Source organism: Apium graveolens, chromosome 2 (assembly GCF_009905375.1).
Source record: "Apium graveolens cultivar Ventura chromosome 2, ASM990537v1, whole genome shotgun sequence".
Classification (NCBI taxonomy): Eukaryota; Viridiplantae; Streptophyta; class Magnoliopsida; order Apiales; family Apiaceae; genus Apium; species Apium graveolens.
The window spans coordinates 269,136,685-269,153,136 of record NC_133648.1 but is presented as its reverse complement, the minus strand read 5'-3'; the positions used below and the strand labels follow the sequence as shown (position 1 = coordinate 269,153,136).

The 16,452-nt window shown below is 33.2% G+C and overlaps 2 protein-coding genes across 2 annotated transcripts; both read right to left on the bottom strand.

Annotated features, from left to right (window-relative positions):
* Window positions 1-2,986: 2,986 nt before the first annotated feature.
* LOC141706288 (heavy metal-associated isoprenylated plant protein 16-like) lies at window positions 2,987-4,390 on the bottom strand. The gene is made up of 3 exons (XM_074509086.1): window positions 4,220-4,390; window positions 4,039-4,117; window positions 2,987-3,921 (listed from the first exon to the last, which is right to left on the bottom strand). The coding sequence occupies exons 1-3, from the start codon at window positions 4,223-4,225 to the stop codon at window positions 3,542-3,544; spliced, it is 465 nt and encodes a 154-aa protein (XP_074365187.1). The 5' UTR covers window positions 4,226-4,390; the 3' UTR covers window positions 2,987-3,541.
* A 1,169-nt stretch (window positions 4,391-5,559) lies between these two features.
* LOC141700620 (uncharacterized) lies at window positions 5,560-9,469 on the bottom strand. The gene is made up of 3 exons (XM_074504328.1): window positions 9,265-9,469; window positions 8,362-8,560; window positions 5,560-6,613 (listed from the first exon to the last, which is right to left on the bottom strand). Exons 1-3 carry the CDS (start codon window positions 9,467-9,469, stop codon window positions 5,560-5,562), a joined length of 1,458 nt encoding a protein of 485 aa, XP_074360429.1.
* Between the last annotated feature and the right edge of the window lie 6,983 nt (window positions 9,470-16,452).

Here is a 16,452-nt window from a genome sequence, read left to right as displayed (position 1 = left end):
ATATCATCGTTTACACAAATGGTCGAACAGTTCAAGGATAAGCACGTCTACTGTCTACCAGTAAAGTCGGTATGCTTACTCGATCGAAGGTTCAAGGAGAATTTTCTACCAATCGTATGCTATATCTGATCGAAGAAACTATCACCAAGTCAAACTCCATGTCTGTATGTCTGATATGTGCTACTGAAATATCAATCTCACTCATGTGGGGGATTGTTAGAAAATATGGGTATTACACCCCACATTGTCGAGTCATTTTGAGCCGCGCTTGAGTGGTTGTTTATTGCGTGTGTGCAACGAGTGACACTTGAAATATTTTATCCTTCACGAGAGCTTTCCGAGGCACTTTGAATCACTCAAAATGATTAAGGGATGAGTGAGATATGATTATCCAAAGATGGTCCCTTACGAGTGGAAAATATTTTACAAAATCTTAAGTCCCACATTGGTAAGGAAAGGAGATTTCCTTAGCTTTATATAGCAACACACATATGTAGTGTTCACTTGTGTTGTCTATGTGTTGCTTCATCACCTACGTGGGCGCGCATGGGGGGTGCAAATTGTGGGCTTTCGAAGGGCAATCTGAGGCTTGCGAGGGGCAATCCGAGGCTTGCGAAGCCTTCGAGCTTACCCGCGTGTGCGACGTGCGGACACGAATATAGTAGAAAATTGGCCCGAATAACGCCGAACTAGTTTTGTTGATTTTTATTTTCCGCTGGGCCTGGGCTCAAATAAATTGACTTACGTTTTTATTTTTGTGTCGGTCGAATTAATTAATTAATTATAATTGATTAACCACCGACCTACCGACCTAATTAATTAACACGTTTTAATTAAATATGGTAATTGTATAGCGCACAAGTTTTTCCTCTCTATATAAACACCTCTAAGGCGTTAGGGTTAAACACACAAATACACACACGTTCCTAAACACCTACCCTCTAACCCGTGATAGTTTCATGCTCGCTTTCAAGCTCGCTGATAGTGCCGACCTTCGGTGTCGCCACTGTAATCCGTTTTATCTTGGGAGGTTTTTCGCTCGCACAATACGGTGAGGGCTAATTAGCTTTAAGGAGACAATTCCGCACTGGACTCAGATTTTTCTATTATTCGCCATACGCTTCCCGTCTCCGTTCTTTTTTATGTTATTCGATTATCGCTTTTGCACGCACACACCTATACTTATATTTGTTTTTACACAGATTGTTGCGAACAAGAATTGCATTTTGTACCCATAAATTTGGTCAAAAATCAATTTTGTATACCTATTTTCAGAAATTACAATTTGCGTCCTCCTTTTTCGAAATATTGTAGAAGACAACAATTAGGGCTAATTAGTTAGGCAAAAAGGGTCCATGTTAAATCGAATTTCAAAGTAGAGGGATGCGGATTGCAGTGTATGAAAATAAGTATACAAAATTGAGTTCTGACCAAATTTAAGGGATAAAAAATGTAATTTACTCTAAAATATATAATTTAGAAAAAAGTACAAGTATTACTTTTGTAAATTTTTAAACCTGTTACAAAAATCGATAGAGTAACTACGATTGCCAGTATCTTTATTTTTTTTGTTTGTGGTCCATTTCGTACTTAAAAATCTAAACTGCAGTTCAATGCTCCATTTTTTCCTCCTTTTGTTTTATAACTTTACATGCACCGGGTAACTTTAAGTTTGGAGTTGTATTGTATTTTTCTTTATAAATAAGAATAGAGAAATACATGGTTGAAGCTCAATAGCTTCTTTTATAAAGCTAAAACTGAAGTAATCCAATATATAAAAATGTGACCGGGGATAACCTTAAACTGTTTAGTAGTACTTCTTTCGGTTCATAAATTATTATTGTTCAGAGGTTTAGCAAAGAGCATTTACTAAGAAGGAGATCGATTTTAGATCAATCAAATATTTTCGACTTCAGCTATATTTGTGCTTATATTTAAGTACAAGATCAATGCTGTACCCCGAATTCTTAGATTTGTTATTTCCAAGATTTGACTTTCTAAAATTAGTATCTATTCTCTTTTTTAAATACATTTAATAAGGTATTTTGTTGAAAATGTTATCCAACTAACCCTTTTCTTAATATGCGTTTTTTTTCTAAAAGGAACATGTAAAATGGGACGGAGGGAGTATTTGGTAATTCTTTTAAATATAGTTAGATTATGAAAACTTTTTGGATATTCTAGAATTTATCTTTAAGTATAAATATTTACCTTTTTTTTAACTAATACCATTTATGTATTTACAATTGAGTATATATTCTGAGAAGATGCCATCAAAATTAATGTGGATGGAGCTCTATTTGCTGAAGGAATGTAAATTTAGTTTTGCTGGTGTGGCTCGTGAAAGTGATGGTGGGTTGGTAGAAGCGTTTTCTTTGCTGCCTTGTTTTTGGGCAAGTGAATCTAATATTAGAAGAGGTACTATGCGTGAAAGAAGCTCCGAGTTGAATCAACTGATAACAACGACAGAAAGTTTGATATATTGCTACTTCTCCGTCCCTAAAAACGTTTCTTATTTGTGTTTATTTGTGTTGGACACATTTGTAAATGCATATTTTTAATTGTTAATCTCTTTAATTTCGTATTAATATTAAATATAAAAACTCCATTATATTAAAATATTCATAAATATGAATTCAACGAGATCACTCATGACTATATTTAATCTTATAGATTAGAGATAAATTAATAATCAATCATTTAATATAAATAATGTCTGAAGTCAATGTAGGAAATATATTACGGGACTGAGGGAGTAATAAATAAGGTTTCCCATGGACTTGCTAGGGCATCTTGTTATAATGCACATTCTAGATTCAGCGTAGATTCGGTGCCAACTCTGCTCCCTTTGATCTGATGTCTGTTGTGATGGAGGATTTATTGATTTAATAATTTTACTTTGTTTCCAAATAAAAAGAAAAGGGAAGTTTAGGCAGCTAACAAATTAAATATACACACAATTCCCAACTTTCATTACTGAGCACATTACAAACAGCTTGACTTGAATCAGCATTAAGTAACTATGTAGTAAGTAATTACTAAAGATACATTACATGTGCAGCCCAGCAACTACTCCCTCCGTTCTTTTGATTTGTTATTGAACGAATTGGACAAGAAGTTTAAGAAATATATATAAAGTATTGAAAAAGAGAAAAAAAAATGGATGAAGTGACGGAGTCCATTAATTTTTAATGTATAAAAGAGAGATAGTAGTGTAAAGGTAATGTGAAAAAAAAGAAATAGTGGGAAAATAAGGAAACCCATTAATTATTTTTGGTAAATTTTGAAATATAAAGAAATGAATGGGACATCGAAAAAAAAATGTAAAGAAATAAAAAAGACAGAGGAGAGGAGAGGGAGTACATTTTATCCAGCTCACAGACGTCACATGAAGTAAATAACTAATAATCACTATGCCTAACTAAAATCTCAACACAAATTGATAGAACAACAGGTGGATTTGGACGACAAAACTGACTACCCAAGGAATGTACGTAGCATATATAACATTTTGGTTCTCGATTTCTCCGTGAATATATCTCTACATGATGGAGCAGCTTGAATCTGCAGGCTCCTCACATAAGTAATAATACTGATCAGAAGGAGGTGGACGGGAAGGATACCGTGGTGCTGCAGGGTTATAGTAGCAATATTCCGGTTGACTGTACTCATAGTTCTGGCCATAATAATCTGGCTGCCTAAAATTATAGTTGCCGTAATGATTTGGTTGACTTTCATATCTCATCGAGGCTGCAGCTTGTTCTCGACCAAATCGGGAACCGTTAAGTGGTATTACACTCACCACGGTGGCATTGTCAAGCTTCTTCATTAATGATCGAGTCAATCCAACTATATCAACTTGGTTTCCGATCACAGTCAGTATGTTTTTATCTCGTCCTCTTATCGTTACCGAGGTCACCCCTGCGAAATATATTAAAACATTTATAAACTTGCGAAATAAGGTTTCATATATTGAATTCACATGGACTTGCAGTGTAGTGGAGAATAATAATAAATCAAAACTTCATTTAAACCTACCCGTAATTCCAGCAGCAATAGTCAGAGCCTTTGCTCGGTCTTTCTCCCCGTGAATTGTCACCATCATGTCAATCTGTTGCTGCAAGATTGATAATATAACGAATACATAAATAAATTGTGATGATGAAGCAGTAATACTAAAGAAGTTGGATAAACTAATCAAAATTACAACTCATGCTACCTCCATATTTAATCGCTTGGAGAACACAAACAGAAAAGAGCTAGTTTGCAGATGTATATACTGGGAGGATCCAAATCAGCTTTTATATAGCCTGATAAGCAACAAAAGTAAAAAGTGAAGCAAATGATTGGCAAGAGAATAATCTGGTAACTGTTTTGTAACCTGTACACTTGCTATAATATTGCTTTTATGTTGGTATTTAGTTGATGTAGGGCGGTAGTTATACTAAAGTCTCTGTCCGGTTATAGACGAAACGCGTATATGTATGAGGAAAAAATATGAAGTTGAATGTACAGTTTCCAAGCACGAGCTAATGATGACACGTTTAGTGTTGTGTGTCATTCCTTTTCCGCGTCAATGCTTAAATAAAATAAGCTTATACAAGTTGATAATCTGAAGCCAAAGACGTTGGTAAGTAGTTTTCGTTCAGTTTTCTTAGTTACGATAATTATAGATTATCATATAATTATTGTCGCAATCATATTAAGAAAAGTGAGAGCACTTGGTATTATAAGGCTGTACTCATACCTAGCTTCTTTGCTGGGAAGGCTTGCAGGACGTCAATTTGATCAAAGCCCGCTGCTGGGACTACATGCTTTTGCCTGTGTTTATCAGTAGATACACGTAGAGAAGTCAAGCAAGTCACATCGCAGTACAAGTCACATTGATGGATACACAAACTATAAAGGCCTCTGGCTAGTCATCTCTGCAGCTCCCTTCATTTCAGGTGAACTACTTAATATTACACACATTTTAAGTAAATTATATGAATGTGTGGTAGTAAGAATCTTAAATTGATGGGTTCATTTCTTTCAATACGTCCAAAAATGCAATCATCCTTTTTAGTTTATTTTCCTGAAAGTACAGTGTAATTTCTAATGCAAAACCCCCCAGAATCAGGTGAAAGACTCTGTTTATATAAATCAAAGAACCGATCCATAACAAATTTTGCTTCTCAATATTTGCCAAGTAGCTACAATACTATAGAGTATTTGTATCTTTCACATAAAGAATCAAGTGGTAGAGGAATAAACTAGCAATGGTTTCTGATCAGCAAAATATTCATCAACTGGAGATTCATGTAGTAATAACATGCTCAAAATTATAATCTCAGTAAACAAGGCCTTATCAACAAGTCAAGAGCTATTAATCTTTTCATTCATCTATGAAAAGGATGTTGATAAATATAGGATTAGAATTTGGACATCAGATGCAAATATGCAATTGACACCAAAACCAAAAGATTGGAGCAAACATAGTCAAAACATTAGGCTTCTAGCTCCTAGTACCAAAAAAGATAAATTCTACTCAGCAAACACCGGCAAGTTGCTCCTTACTCTTCACCTGTAATGTCCACTTCTGCTAGTGCTGGCAAAGTCATATTCTATCATCAACTGCCTGCTCACTTGACCTTCTGGTCTTCCAACAAATTGCTTGCGAACCTGTTCCAAAAAGTATCTATAATCACTTAAGCTTCTTCTCGGATCTCCAGCCATATACCTTTCATAACCAACATTCAAAGCTTCCTCGAGAAAATCAGATGAATTATGATCAGGATATTTTAATGCTTCTGCAACACGTTCAAAGTGTGGACTGAAAATCCTTAAGCACTCCAAATATATGAGTTCACTAGAAGGTGAACACATACGCTTAGGGAAGCCACTCATGTGCTGAGCAAATATAGATGGGTGGTGCCTGAATGTGAGATAATTTCCTTGCTGATAAGCAGATAAAGGAGGGGCCTGAAGGAGTTCACAAGGTTTCCTGAATTCCAGATTGTGTCCTAGCTGATAAACAGATAAAGGTGCCTGAAGGCATTCACAAGGTTGCCTGTGTGCGAGATTGTTTCCTTGCTGATAAGTATATGTTGGAGCCTGAAGCAGTTCACGAGGTTGCCTGTGTTCAAGATAGTTTTCTTGCTGAAAAGCGCGTGTAGGAGTCTGAAGGAGTTCTCCAGATCTTCCATAGGGTATACTTAGTGCTGGGTTCATAATTGGAACAAGATCTGACGGGGGATGTCTGAACTCAAAAGGGCTTGGCTGTTGTGGCACAAACTTGAGAGCTTTTGCAAGGTTCCGAGATCCTTTCACCTTCTGTTTCACGTTAGTTGCCTTTGCATTGTGAGAGATAGTAAATTTGAAGGTAGAACACTCGCCCAAGAGGAAGCAGTCATCACATCTTTTACCAGAACCTCTCTTGTTTTCATAACCCAGGTAATCTTCTTTCTTAAAAGCAACACGCTCAATCAGTCCCAAGGAACTTTGACCAGCAAGTTCCTCCAGATTCCAGTGGCAATATGGAACTGAGGTTTTGTGATTAATGTGTATTTCACCATCTGGTCGTAACATACCACATGCATTCTTGAAGAAGCCATCAAGAAGCCTCTTGTGCATCCTACATGTATGACAATGAAAGACGACCAAAATTACCAAACATCAAAGCCATAAATGGTAAATCTAAATGCAGGACCAGAAACATATGTTAGGCAAATTCTACTTGATGAAATCAATGGTTGACACCAACATAACATTACATTCAGGCTTCAGAGTCGTAATACAGTTTTTGAACAGTACATTCACAACAAAAGCTGCACATAATGAAGCAAGCATTTTAAGTCTTTAATTTTGCTTTTGCAATCAGCTGGATACTGAAGAAATGATATTGCTAATGTTGATATTATATGCAAATACGTGCAAGTTGGGATCTCACTTTTAGAAAGTAAATTGATTTAGTCATAAGATTTGCCAAGCAGAGGATTGTGTAACTGTAAACTTAAATATCATGTTGCATAAAAATGAGGGCCTCCCACAGGCTAAGTTTTGTAGTAAAGAAACTTAAGAGAGTGCCCATGAGGAAAATGTTCTCTGTTATTCTCAGAATCATCCTCTCAATTGTAAGTGGTGCTTTTCAAAGAAAACAGATTGCAGGTTATTCATTCTTCCAACCTAACCTGTTCATATTTTACCGAGAACCAGTAGATCTTGTTAAGGTGAAGCAAAAATGAAAATTTATTCTCAGTTGTTTATACTTGGGTGTCTTGGTACACTAGAAAGTATGCCACTGTGAGAGCAAGTCGAATGCATAGCTATAGTTGGCCTAATAGCAATAATATAAGACCAAAATGAAAAAATAAATCTACTCCAATGCATTGCTATACTTGGTCTTATAAATGATTAAATGGATAGTTGGTCCTATATTTAGGAGGACTAAAGATAGCTATAGTTATCCTTGCCACGTCATTGAATAACTAAAAGTGAAATGTATGTTAATTTGTTTTTAACTGAAATTTAGGGGGGAGAGAGAGAGAGACCACATCATTGAATAACTAAAAGTGAAATGTATGTTAATTTGTTTTTAACTGAAATTTAGGGGGGGGAGAGAGAGAGAGAGTCATTGAATAACTAAAAGTGAAATGTATGTTAATTTGTTTTTAACTGAAATTTAGGGGAGAGAGAGAGAGAGAGAAAACTCCACTAAATTTAGAAATATTTGTAAAATAGAACTAGCATTGGAGTTGAAGGCCTATTTTAGCACCAAAATTCACTTTTTGGTCTCAAATTATAGCAATAACTATAGTCATTTTAGCTTTGGCATTGGACTTGCTCTGAGACATCAAAATTGACCAATCAAATGCTCCTGTGGGCTGTGGCCTTTCATTTTAAGTCCAATTGTTAGAATAGACATAAAAGAAATACAAGGTCCTCAAGAATAAGTGGAGATGGAAGGAACGATACGGAAAAGCAGGAAGATTTGACTGCAATTACTGATCAATAATTATTTATGACCCAAAAATGACAAAAAATTAATGCCTATGATAAAATTAATTAAGTGCGCAAACTCGTCTGATAATTCCTACTGTTCTATCAATATATCTCATTCTTTCCTAGCATAAGCAATACCGTAGTATCTCCTTCACTGGCATTACATTACAAAAAGATATTGCCAGCACTGCTCCAGAACGATAAGTCCTGGTTTGTGCTTATAGCTATTTACAACAGAATAGCCTAAAACGTCGCACAGAGATAGAAATACCACAGAGATACAAATACAACTTCATTTTACTGTCGCGCCAGAAAATTATACATTTACCGAAATACAAGACAGTAATATTTATAAGTGATCGAATAGAGACATGTACTTACCTAATGAGATGCCTATCATTTTCCTTTCGGAGGAAACCTGCATGAGGGAAGTTAAATATGATGCGGTCGAACTTACGCATTTTGAGATCACTATGCAACTTCATTGTTGTTGCATCAACTCCATGCAAATGCGAAGCGCCCAACTTTTCCAGAATTGAAAAGTTTGATTCGGCCTTCTTGTATTTCTTGATTACATCATCTAGTAAAAAAATATCAAATTTACTCCCAAGATTAAAACTATAAAACAGTGAAGCAGCTTTTTAATATAAACCTTTAAGGCTTTAACTAGACCTGCTAGTCTACACTCTAGTACAGCAATGACGAAGTTTAATTACAAGCTCACAGCCAACGAAGGGGCTAAAAAATTCAAGCTTAAGAAAACATAATCTAATCGAGAAAAAAAAATTAAATAAATACGGACTTCCAACTCGTTGATTAAAACCCAGCTAAACTCCAGGCACAAATATGTTATTGCATTAGAATTATGTCATTTGACAAAGTTAATTAGAAATGTAAACGGTCCACTGAATATCCCTCTCTTTTAGGTGGGGTCCAGGGTTCGAGTCTAAGTGGATGTAATCGTAAATAAAAACCTGATTCTCTTGCAAAAATAGAAAATTATTCGAAGTCAAGGCATTCCAGCTGAGTGCAGATCATATGACACCAAGACACCAGATTAAATGTGTGAAAATGAAACAATAGAGAACAGTCCTAATCAAAACCCCACCACAGAACTTTAAAACCCAAACACACCCATCAGCCCTACATAACATATATAAACATTATACACACATTTTATGACAGCAGCCAAAATGGGGGGGACAAGAATCAAACAAAAGTTAAAATGCAACAAAATAAAATAACCCATGTGAAGAAAACAAACTGGGGTTGATATTATAATACCATAGGAGTCGAGAGAAGAAGCAACAATGTTAGAAGCAGAGCCAAAAGATTGAGCTAAACTTGTTGAAAATGAGAAATCTCCTTCACCCACTAGTAATATTTCATGTAACGATGAGTAATATTTTACCCATTTTTCTTCTACTTCTTGCTCTTTTTCATTGTCTTCTTCGTTATCTACTTTATTTGCCTTTTCAACTTCAGCCATTACACTCGGAGAGAGAGAGAGAGAAAGACGTTGCGATTATATTGGAAATCAAATTTTAAAATGGGATGTATATCTTGAAAATATCTTAATGTTGTTTTATTAGTATCTTGAAACTTGTCACTTTACAAGATGGTTTCTTTTCTTTTTAATTACTTTACAAGATGGTTTTATTTGTTTCATTTAAATTACTACTCCAGTAGATACGGAGCTTGTAGCACTATTTTCTTTTAAATGCATAACTAGGAGTAGGGCTGCTTATGGGTTATGTAACCCGCGGAACACAACCCAACTCGATTTTAAAGTGAGCCGTTTAAACTGAACCGTTTAAATCCATGGATTAGTTGGGTTATATTTTATTTGGACCGTTTATAATGGATTGGGTCAAATTTTACCTATTTAAAATCCTAAACCAACCCAACCCGATTTTATTATTAAGCCCAACCCATTTCAAATTTATTACATCCCGATCCATTTCAATTCCATTACGTCCCTAACAAAAAAATCTAGAAAAATATCCATATGTTAATAATTTCACTATACAACTTATAATTCTAGTGGTGGTAACATTACTCCTCACCTTATAAATGCTTAAAACTATATAATTCATACAATTAACCTTGTAAAATTCTACTTGAAGTTAAAAGGAAATTAGAATAACAGTGTCGAGCTGAATAATATACATATATTTTCGGAAATATTTAGAAAAGTAAATCTCAAAACATTGCGAATAATTATCAACTACGATAGTTATAAATTATGTCATTCTGTTTAATATCTATGGGAATGTTTTGGTTTAACTTTACTTGTATATTCATACATATCTTTGGTTATATAATTATATTCGCATCGTGAGTTTTATACATATGTAGTTGTATATCGCTAAAATGATCATCATCATTTTATTTATTTCTCCTACAAAGATAAAGTGTTTGGCATGTTGCTATCTTTCTTAGTTATGTTTACAATATGTGCTTACGCCTTCACCTAACGTGTAATAAAATAATGAAAGTTTTTCCCCAATACAAATCATTTGCAATGTGTGCAACTCGATCAACCCAACCTTAACCAACCCAACCCATTACACAATTTGTAGGGTTGGGTTTTAGTTTTTTCTAGATTGATGGTTTGATATTTTTATAACTCGCACTAAATAGGTTGGGTCTTTAAAATCTTCAAACCGACCCAACTCAGCCCATGTGCACCCGTAACTAGGAGGACTCTTTAGTCTCTCTATGAGCAGAACCGGTACGAATATTGTTAACGATTTTTAAATATGAAATATAAAGAATTTGAATTGATTTTGATGGAGCAAAGATTGTTAAGTTAAAATCTAAATTTAACTACATTTCAAAATTCTTGGATTAGATAATTTGAATCAATATCACTTTGACACCGAATCAATATTACTTTTGATGTACCTGAATATTGACCAATTTTCAAACTCTATAAAATATTAATATAAGTATCAATTTTAGATAATACTCGGTACAAAGTATGAGCTCCTAATTAAAAATATTAAACTAGTATTTATTGATAATTGAATCTCAACACTTATGCGAAAAATGAATGTAATTTAAAATATTAAATATAAAATTTATGAAATTAGTACTTGTAAATAATTGAACATGATGAAGTGTATAATAAATAAATAATATTAAATAATATTATTTAAGGGAATTGAACCCACATCAAATTTAAGAAGTTAAATTAAATAAATAAATCTTATATAAATATGTATTTGTAGGGAATCGAACCAATTTAGAGTAAAATACACTAAGGCTAATACCAAAATTTGGTATTTTGATATTGTTATGTTCCACCGAAAGAGTGTTTCCCTTATTAAAAAGAAATTTTCAAACTCTATAAAATTTTAATATAAATATCAATTTTAGATAATAGTTGGTACGAAGTACGAGCTCCGAATTAAAAATATTAAACTAGTATTTACTGATAATTGAATCTCATAACTAATGCGAAAGGCGAATGTAATTTAAAATATTAAATATTAAATTTATTAAATTAGTATTTGTAGATAATTGAAAATGATGAAGTGTATAATAAATAAATAAATAAATAAATAAATACATAAATAATATTAAATAATGTTGTTAAAAGGAATTAAATAGGGATGAAATTTATGAAGTTAAATTAAATAAATAAATCTTATATAATTACATATTTGTAGGGAATCGAACCAATTTAGAGTAAAATAAACTAAGTCTAATACCAAAAATTAGTACTTTAATATTTTCATGTTCCACCGAAATAGTGTGTCTTTTATTAAAAAGAGTATAAATTTACGAGTCAGGCATAACTAGACGTAAAATGACCCACTTATAATAGATGTAAAATAAAAAAAAAGAAAGCACATAAAACATATACAAATATATACGAATTGATAAAATACCTTAAATTTTATATTAATGAAAAAATTAAGATCCAAGCTTAAGTAAATATTTAATAATAGAGATGGAGAACAAAAAACTTACATCTCTTTGAAAAGTGCTTAGATATCTCTTTATCTGTAACTAATAAAACTAAAGAAAAACTAACCATCTTCCGCTCCTTTCTAAGTATTTTTAATGTTTTAGTAAATACACAAAATAATATCCATAACAGAATTTTCATGTTATTTTCTTCTTAGTTCTCGGACTCTTCCAATTGGACTTTGCTTACTACCCGAATTACGAAAAATCTAACAATATTCATGTGGATTCTAAAAGTATCTTCAATGATATTAGCTAAAAAATAGACTTAAATAGTATAGAATAATTAATATATAAAATTTGTTAAACCTATAAGGTGAAGTACTCCGATGGAGTTGGGTATAACGATTAGCTATATTTTAAAAATAGTATGTTGTTAATCTTTCAAGTTGTAATAAATAGAATTTTTTGTTTCTATATGATAATAGATTATGTGTAATTTCAATACAGGTCTGTTGAGATTCAACAAATATAGTTAATATCAACTGGTTGGCAAAAATTATAGATAAAGGTTTAATCGCATTGGAGTGATGAAGTTTTTTACATATTCTCTATAAGTTCTAATTTTGGTATGCCACCTAGATTTTTAACTAAGAGCTTGTCATGGTTGAAGATGCTCTAATCTCATTAAAATCGGGCTTTTGAGACTCAAAATACGGTTTAAACATCGTAGGTCTTTAGCCAAATAATACGATTTTTCTTATATTTTCACTTCAAAATAAGATTTTTTGCTACAAGTCCTTCCAATTCATGATTTCTTTATTTCCTACAATAAAACATTAAAATCTAATAAATGAATACCCAAATCAATGCAAAAACATAATTAATATGTGAACAAAATAATCTAAACTATTTATAAAAATATATTATATCAAACATCCCTATACAGTAGTAAGCATTTACACGTCCTCGTGAAAATATATTTTTTTCAAAAGTATGAGGAGACATGCTTTCTCTAATGATAGCTTTTAGGCAAAAATATTTCTCAGAGAAGTAGATTTTAAATTTACCAAATAGTATTTTAGTTGTTGTTGTTGTTGTTGTTGTCTGCAACTGTAATGTCAAACACACCCTAAGTAAACTAACATCACTTTCGTGGATGATACAATTGCATTAAATTTGTGCAACAAGCCGTTAAACCCCTAGGTAGCCCTAGTAAGACGAGTGTTGTCTCGTGAAGGTTTATAATGAATATACCCAAACAAATTTTCATGCCAAGTCTCAAGTATACAACATATCATTGTACTTCAAACATATAAACCTCAAATACACAATTTTTAAGTCTTTTCAATTCGCACATCATTTGTAAACAACTATCCAAGTATGCACAGATTATCTAAAGAAATAAAAATATTTTGTAATTAACGTCAAAGTCGTATTCAGTAAGTAACATGCTAAAGATATAAAAGCTCACACATAACCCTCAAGGCACACAATTGTGTAGGCTAAGTGTATTCGCTCTAGTTCAATCAACGAAATCATGTGCTACCATAGGCTTGGTTGTACACTAAATCTCCACTACTTTGTATATATGCATGCACAAATTAAAAGATATCTGTTAAATATTGTAGCAAGAAGCTAATGTAACGTAGGATATCAAGAAAAAGTCTCACAGGTGGCTAAATTGATAAACTAATAGAGCATAATGTTCATTTCTAATTAAAGCAACATGAAATTTTGATAATGTAAAAGCCTAGTGAACTTTCACAAAATATTGAACTCTAAGCACATATTACCATGTACTTTTGTTGTGCAAGACATGCATGTATAATAAACAAGACTAAGTCACATTGACAACCCTAAGATTTAGTTATTTGATAATCAATTTTATATTTTGTATTTTATTTCTTGATTCTGTAAAAAGGATAGAAAATTAGACTGAAGGATTTTTCTGTGAACAGATTCAAGCTAAGTCAAGAAAATTAGAATAAACTCTGGAAAAAGATCAAGCCATGATCATGTCTCAGAGAAAAGTGTAGAAGCTTGGAGTTAGATAAAACTGTTCTATGAAAAATATTCTAAGTCAAGATATCGACAAGTCACAGATCAAGTTATATCGAGAAGTCCAGAATGTCTTATCAAGAAGTCCAAAATGACTTATAGAGAAGTCTTAGAGATATCGGCAAGTCAAATGAAGATATAGAAAAATGGAGATATCGACAAGTCAAACGAAGATGTGAAGAATTGGAGATATCGACAAGTCAAATGAAGATATAGAGAACTGGAGATATCGACAAGTCATTTCTGCATGTAGAGATCTCAGAGATATTGACAAGTCAAAATTTATGTAGAGATCTTAATGATATCGACAAGTCATTTGTACATGTAGAGATCTCAGACTGTTAGGTCACATACACTATAGAGGGGCTGAATACAGTGTATAGCACAATCAAATCGAACTTTAATAACTCAAGTAACAGAAAACAAACTTTATTCAAAACAATAAACTCTGTTACAGTATGGAACTGTCCTCTCTCAGTGATGAACAAATATCACGAGAGCTTCTAGGGTTACAATGAATAATCTTCTCGATAATGATAACACTTATAGTGTAAACCCTATGTCTGTGTTTATATACTACACAGTTACAAGATAATCGCTAATTGATATGGAATATAATTCTGCTTCCTAAAATATATCAATAAGATATCTTTTCTTCCAAGTATTCTATTCTTCATGCATATCTCTTCTTATGTTTGTCTCGATCTTCTCTTCCTGTAAATCAGCTGCCTTCCTTATCTGAACATTTCCTTTAAGTCCTAATATTATCTTCTGATAAATATCTCCTGAACCTTAAGTACTGATGACTTAAGTTCTGACTTCAGTATAAGTGCTGATTTCAGTTAAGTACTGATTTGTCCTGTTTAAGTAAGATCTGAAAACTAAACATAAATCACATTAGTCATGACATTATCAAATATATCTAACAATCTCCCCCAACTTGTAAATTAGCATAATATACAAGTTAACAGATATTTGATGATGTCAAAAACATTAAGTACAAATGCATGAGAATTTGACTAGATAACTACAACTTACAGTCCTTAAAGCTTTACCAACTTTAACTTCTGATAACAACTTCAGTCTGTATTCATATCAGAATTTGAGCAGTTGTAGATCTTGACTTGGCTTCATCTTCTGATCTCTCTGATGTCAGGAGTTGTTCTGAGATAGTTCTTTAACAAACATCTCTCAGCATATCTGAGTTCATCAATCATCCTCCTTTTAGCATCTTTAAGTTCTGAAGAATCTTCACCAGTTTGAAAGATTGCAGCCCTGAGATCATTAATTTTAGCTTTCTTTATGTCCTGATCCAGTCTGATCAAATACGCCTTGTCAGACTCAAGATTGAATTCCAAAGCCTTGTAACCCAGAAAGGTAGTTATAATCTTAGCAGAGTTAGGCTTCATCTCAACAATATCACCCTTATGATCTCTGTACTTAGGAAGATATGTGTTGTCAGACTTAACAGAATAAAGCCTTTTCTGTCTCTGAATTTGACTCTTTAAATAGTTTGCAGCACTTTTTGGTTATTTTGTCATTCACTTGAAGTAAGAATAATACATGTTCCAATTCTTCATAATACTTCAGTGGAATGGAATTTTCCCTTATATGATAAACCCTACCATCTTTCATGAAGTACAACAAGATGTGTTCTTTCAAGTAGGTATGGTAAACCATCTGTACAGATTCTAGTTGATTCAATCTTTCAGGAATTGCTCCAATACCTGGTTCACTTAAGGAAGTTGGATCATTGGTTGTATTCTGTATTCTTCTTTTATCAGCACTACCCAATCCAGTTTTATCTCTTGCTTCCTTTCCAGTAACTACTCTTGCTTCAAAACCACTTGCAGCAGTCTTCAAAGGTTGAGTCTGTTTGGCTTTGGTGAATCCTGGTAGGAGTATCTTTGAAGGTTTAACATGAGCAATGTCAGAGGTTTCCTTTGATTTATCTTCTGATATCAAGTTAACTTGAGCTATGTCAGAGGTTACTTGCTTCTTTGAGATATCAGAACTAACTCTATCTTTACCCTGAACAACTTGAGCCATGTCAGAGGTTGTCTAAGAAATTTTTCTTGAAGTCAGAGCAAGATCAGCATCTTCAACAGTAATTTCTTCATCCACATGAGGCACATAAACCTTGATAGGTTCACCAATTTTCTCTTTGCCCTTAGACCTTGGATCTATCTACAATTGTGATTTAGCCTTGGTTGGTTCAGGATTTGTTCTTTCTTTTATCACAATTCCTTTGACTTTTGGAAGTTTCTTTTTACCAACAGAAGCTTCAGATTTAGATTTGACTTTTTATGACTTAAGTCTAGCTTCTTCTTCCATCAGACTTTCCAAGTCCATTCCTGGATTCTCCTTTAGAAATTACTGTCTTGATAATTCTTCATCAAGATCCAAAAGTTCATCAGAACTTATCCTTTTACCAGTAGCAGAAGTAATTCTTTTTCCAGCATCAGAACTTGTCCTGTGACTTGTAATTTCAGCTCT

Excerpts from the sequence above, each read along its gene's own strand:
- LOC141706288 (XM_074509086.1), bottom strand. Across the intron at positions 3,922-4,038 it reads TATTGCTGCTGGAATTACGG|GGGTGACCTCGGTAACGATA; the intron begins GTAGGTTTAAAT and ends TATATTTCGCAG.
- LOC141700620 (XM_074504328.1), bottom strand. The coding sequence starts at position 9,469 with ATGGCTGAAGTTGAAAAGGCAAATAAAGTAGATAACGAAGAAGACAAT. Across the intron at positions 8,561-9,264 it reads TTCTTCTCTCGACTCCTATG|ATGATGTAATCAAGAAATAC; the intron begins GTATTATAATAT and ends TTTTTTTACTAG. Across the intron at positions 6,614-8,361 it reads AATGATAGGCATCTCATTAG|GATGCACAAGAGGCTTCTTG; the intron begins GTAAGTACATGT and ends TCATACATGTAG.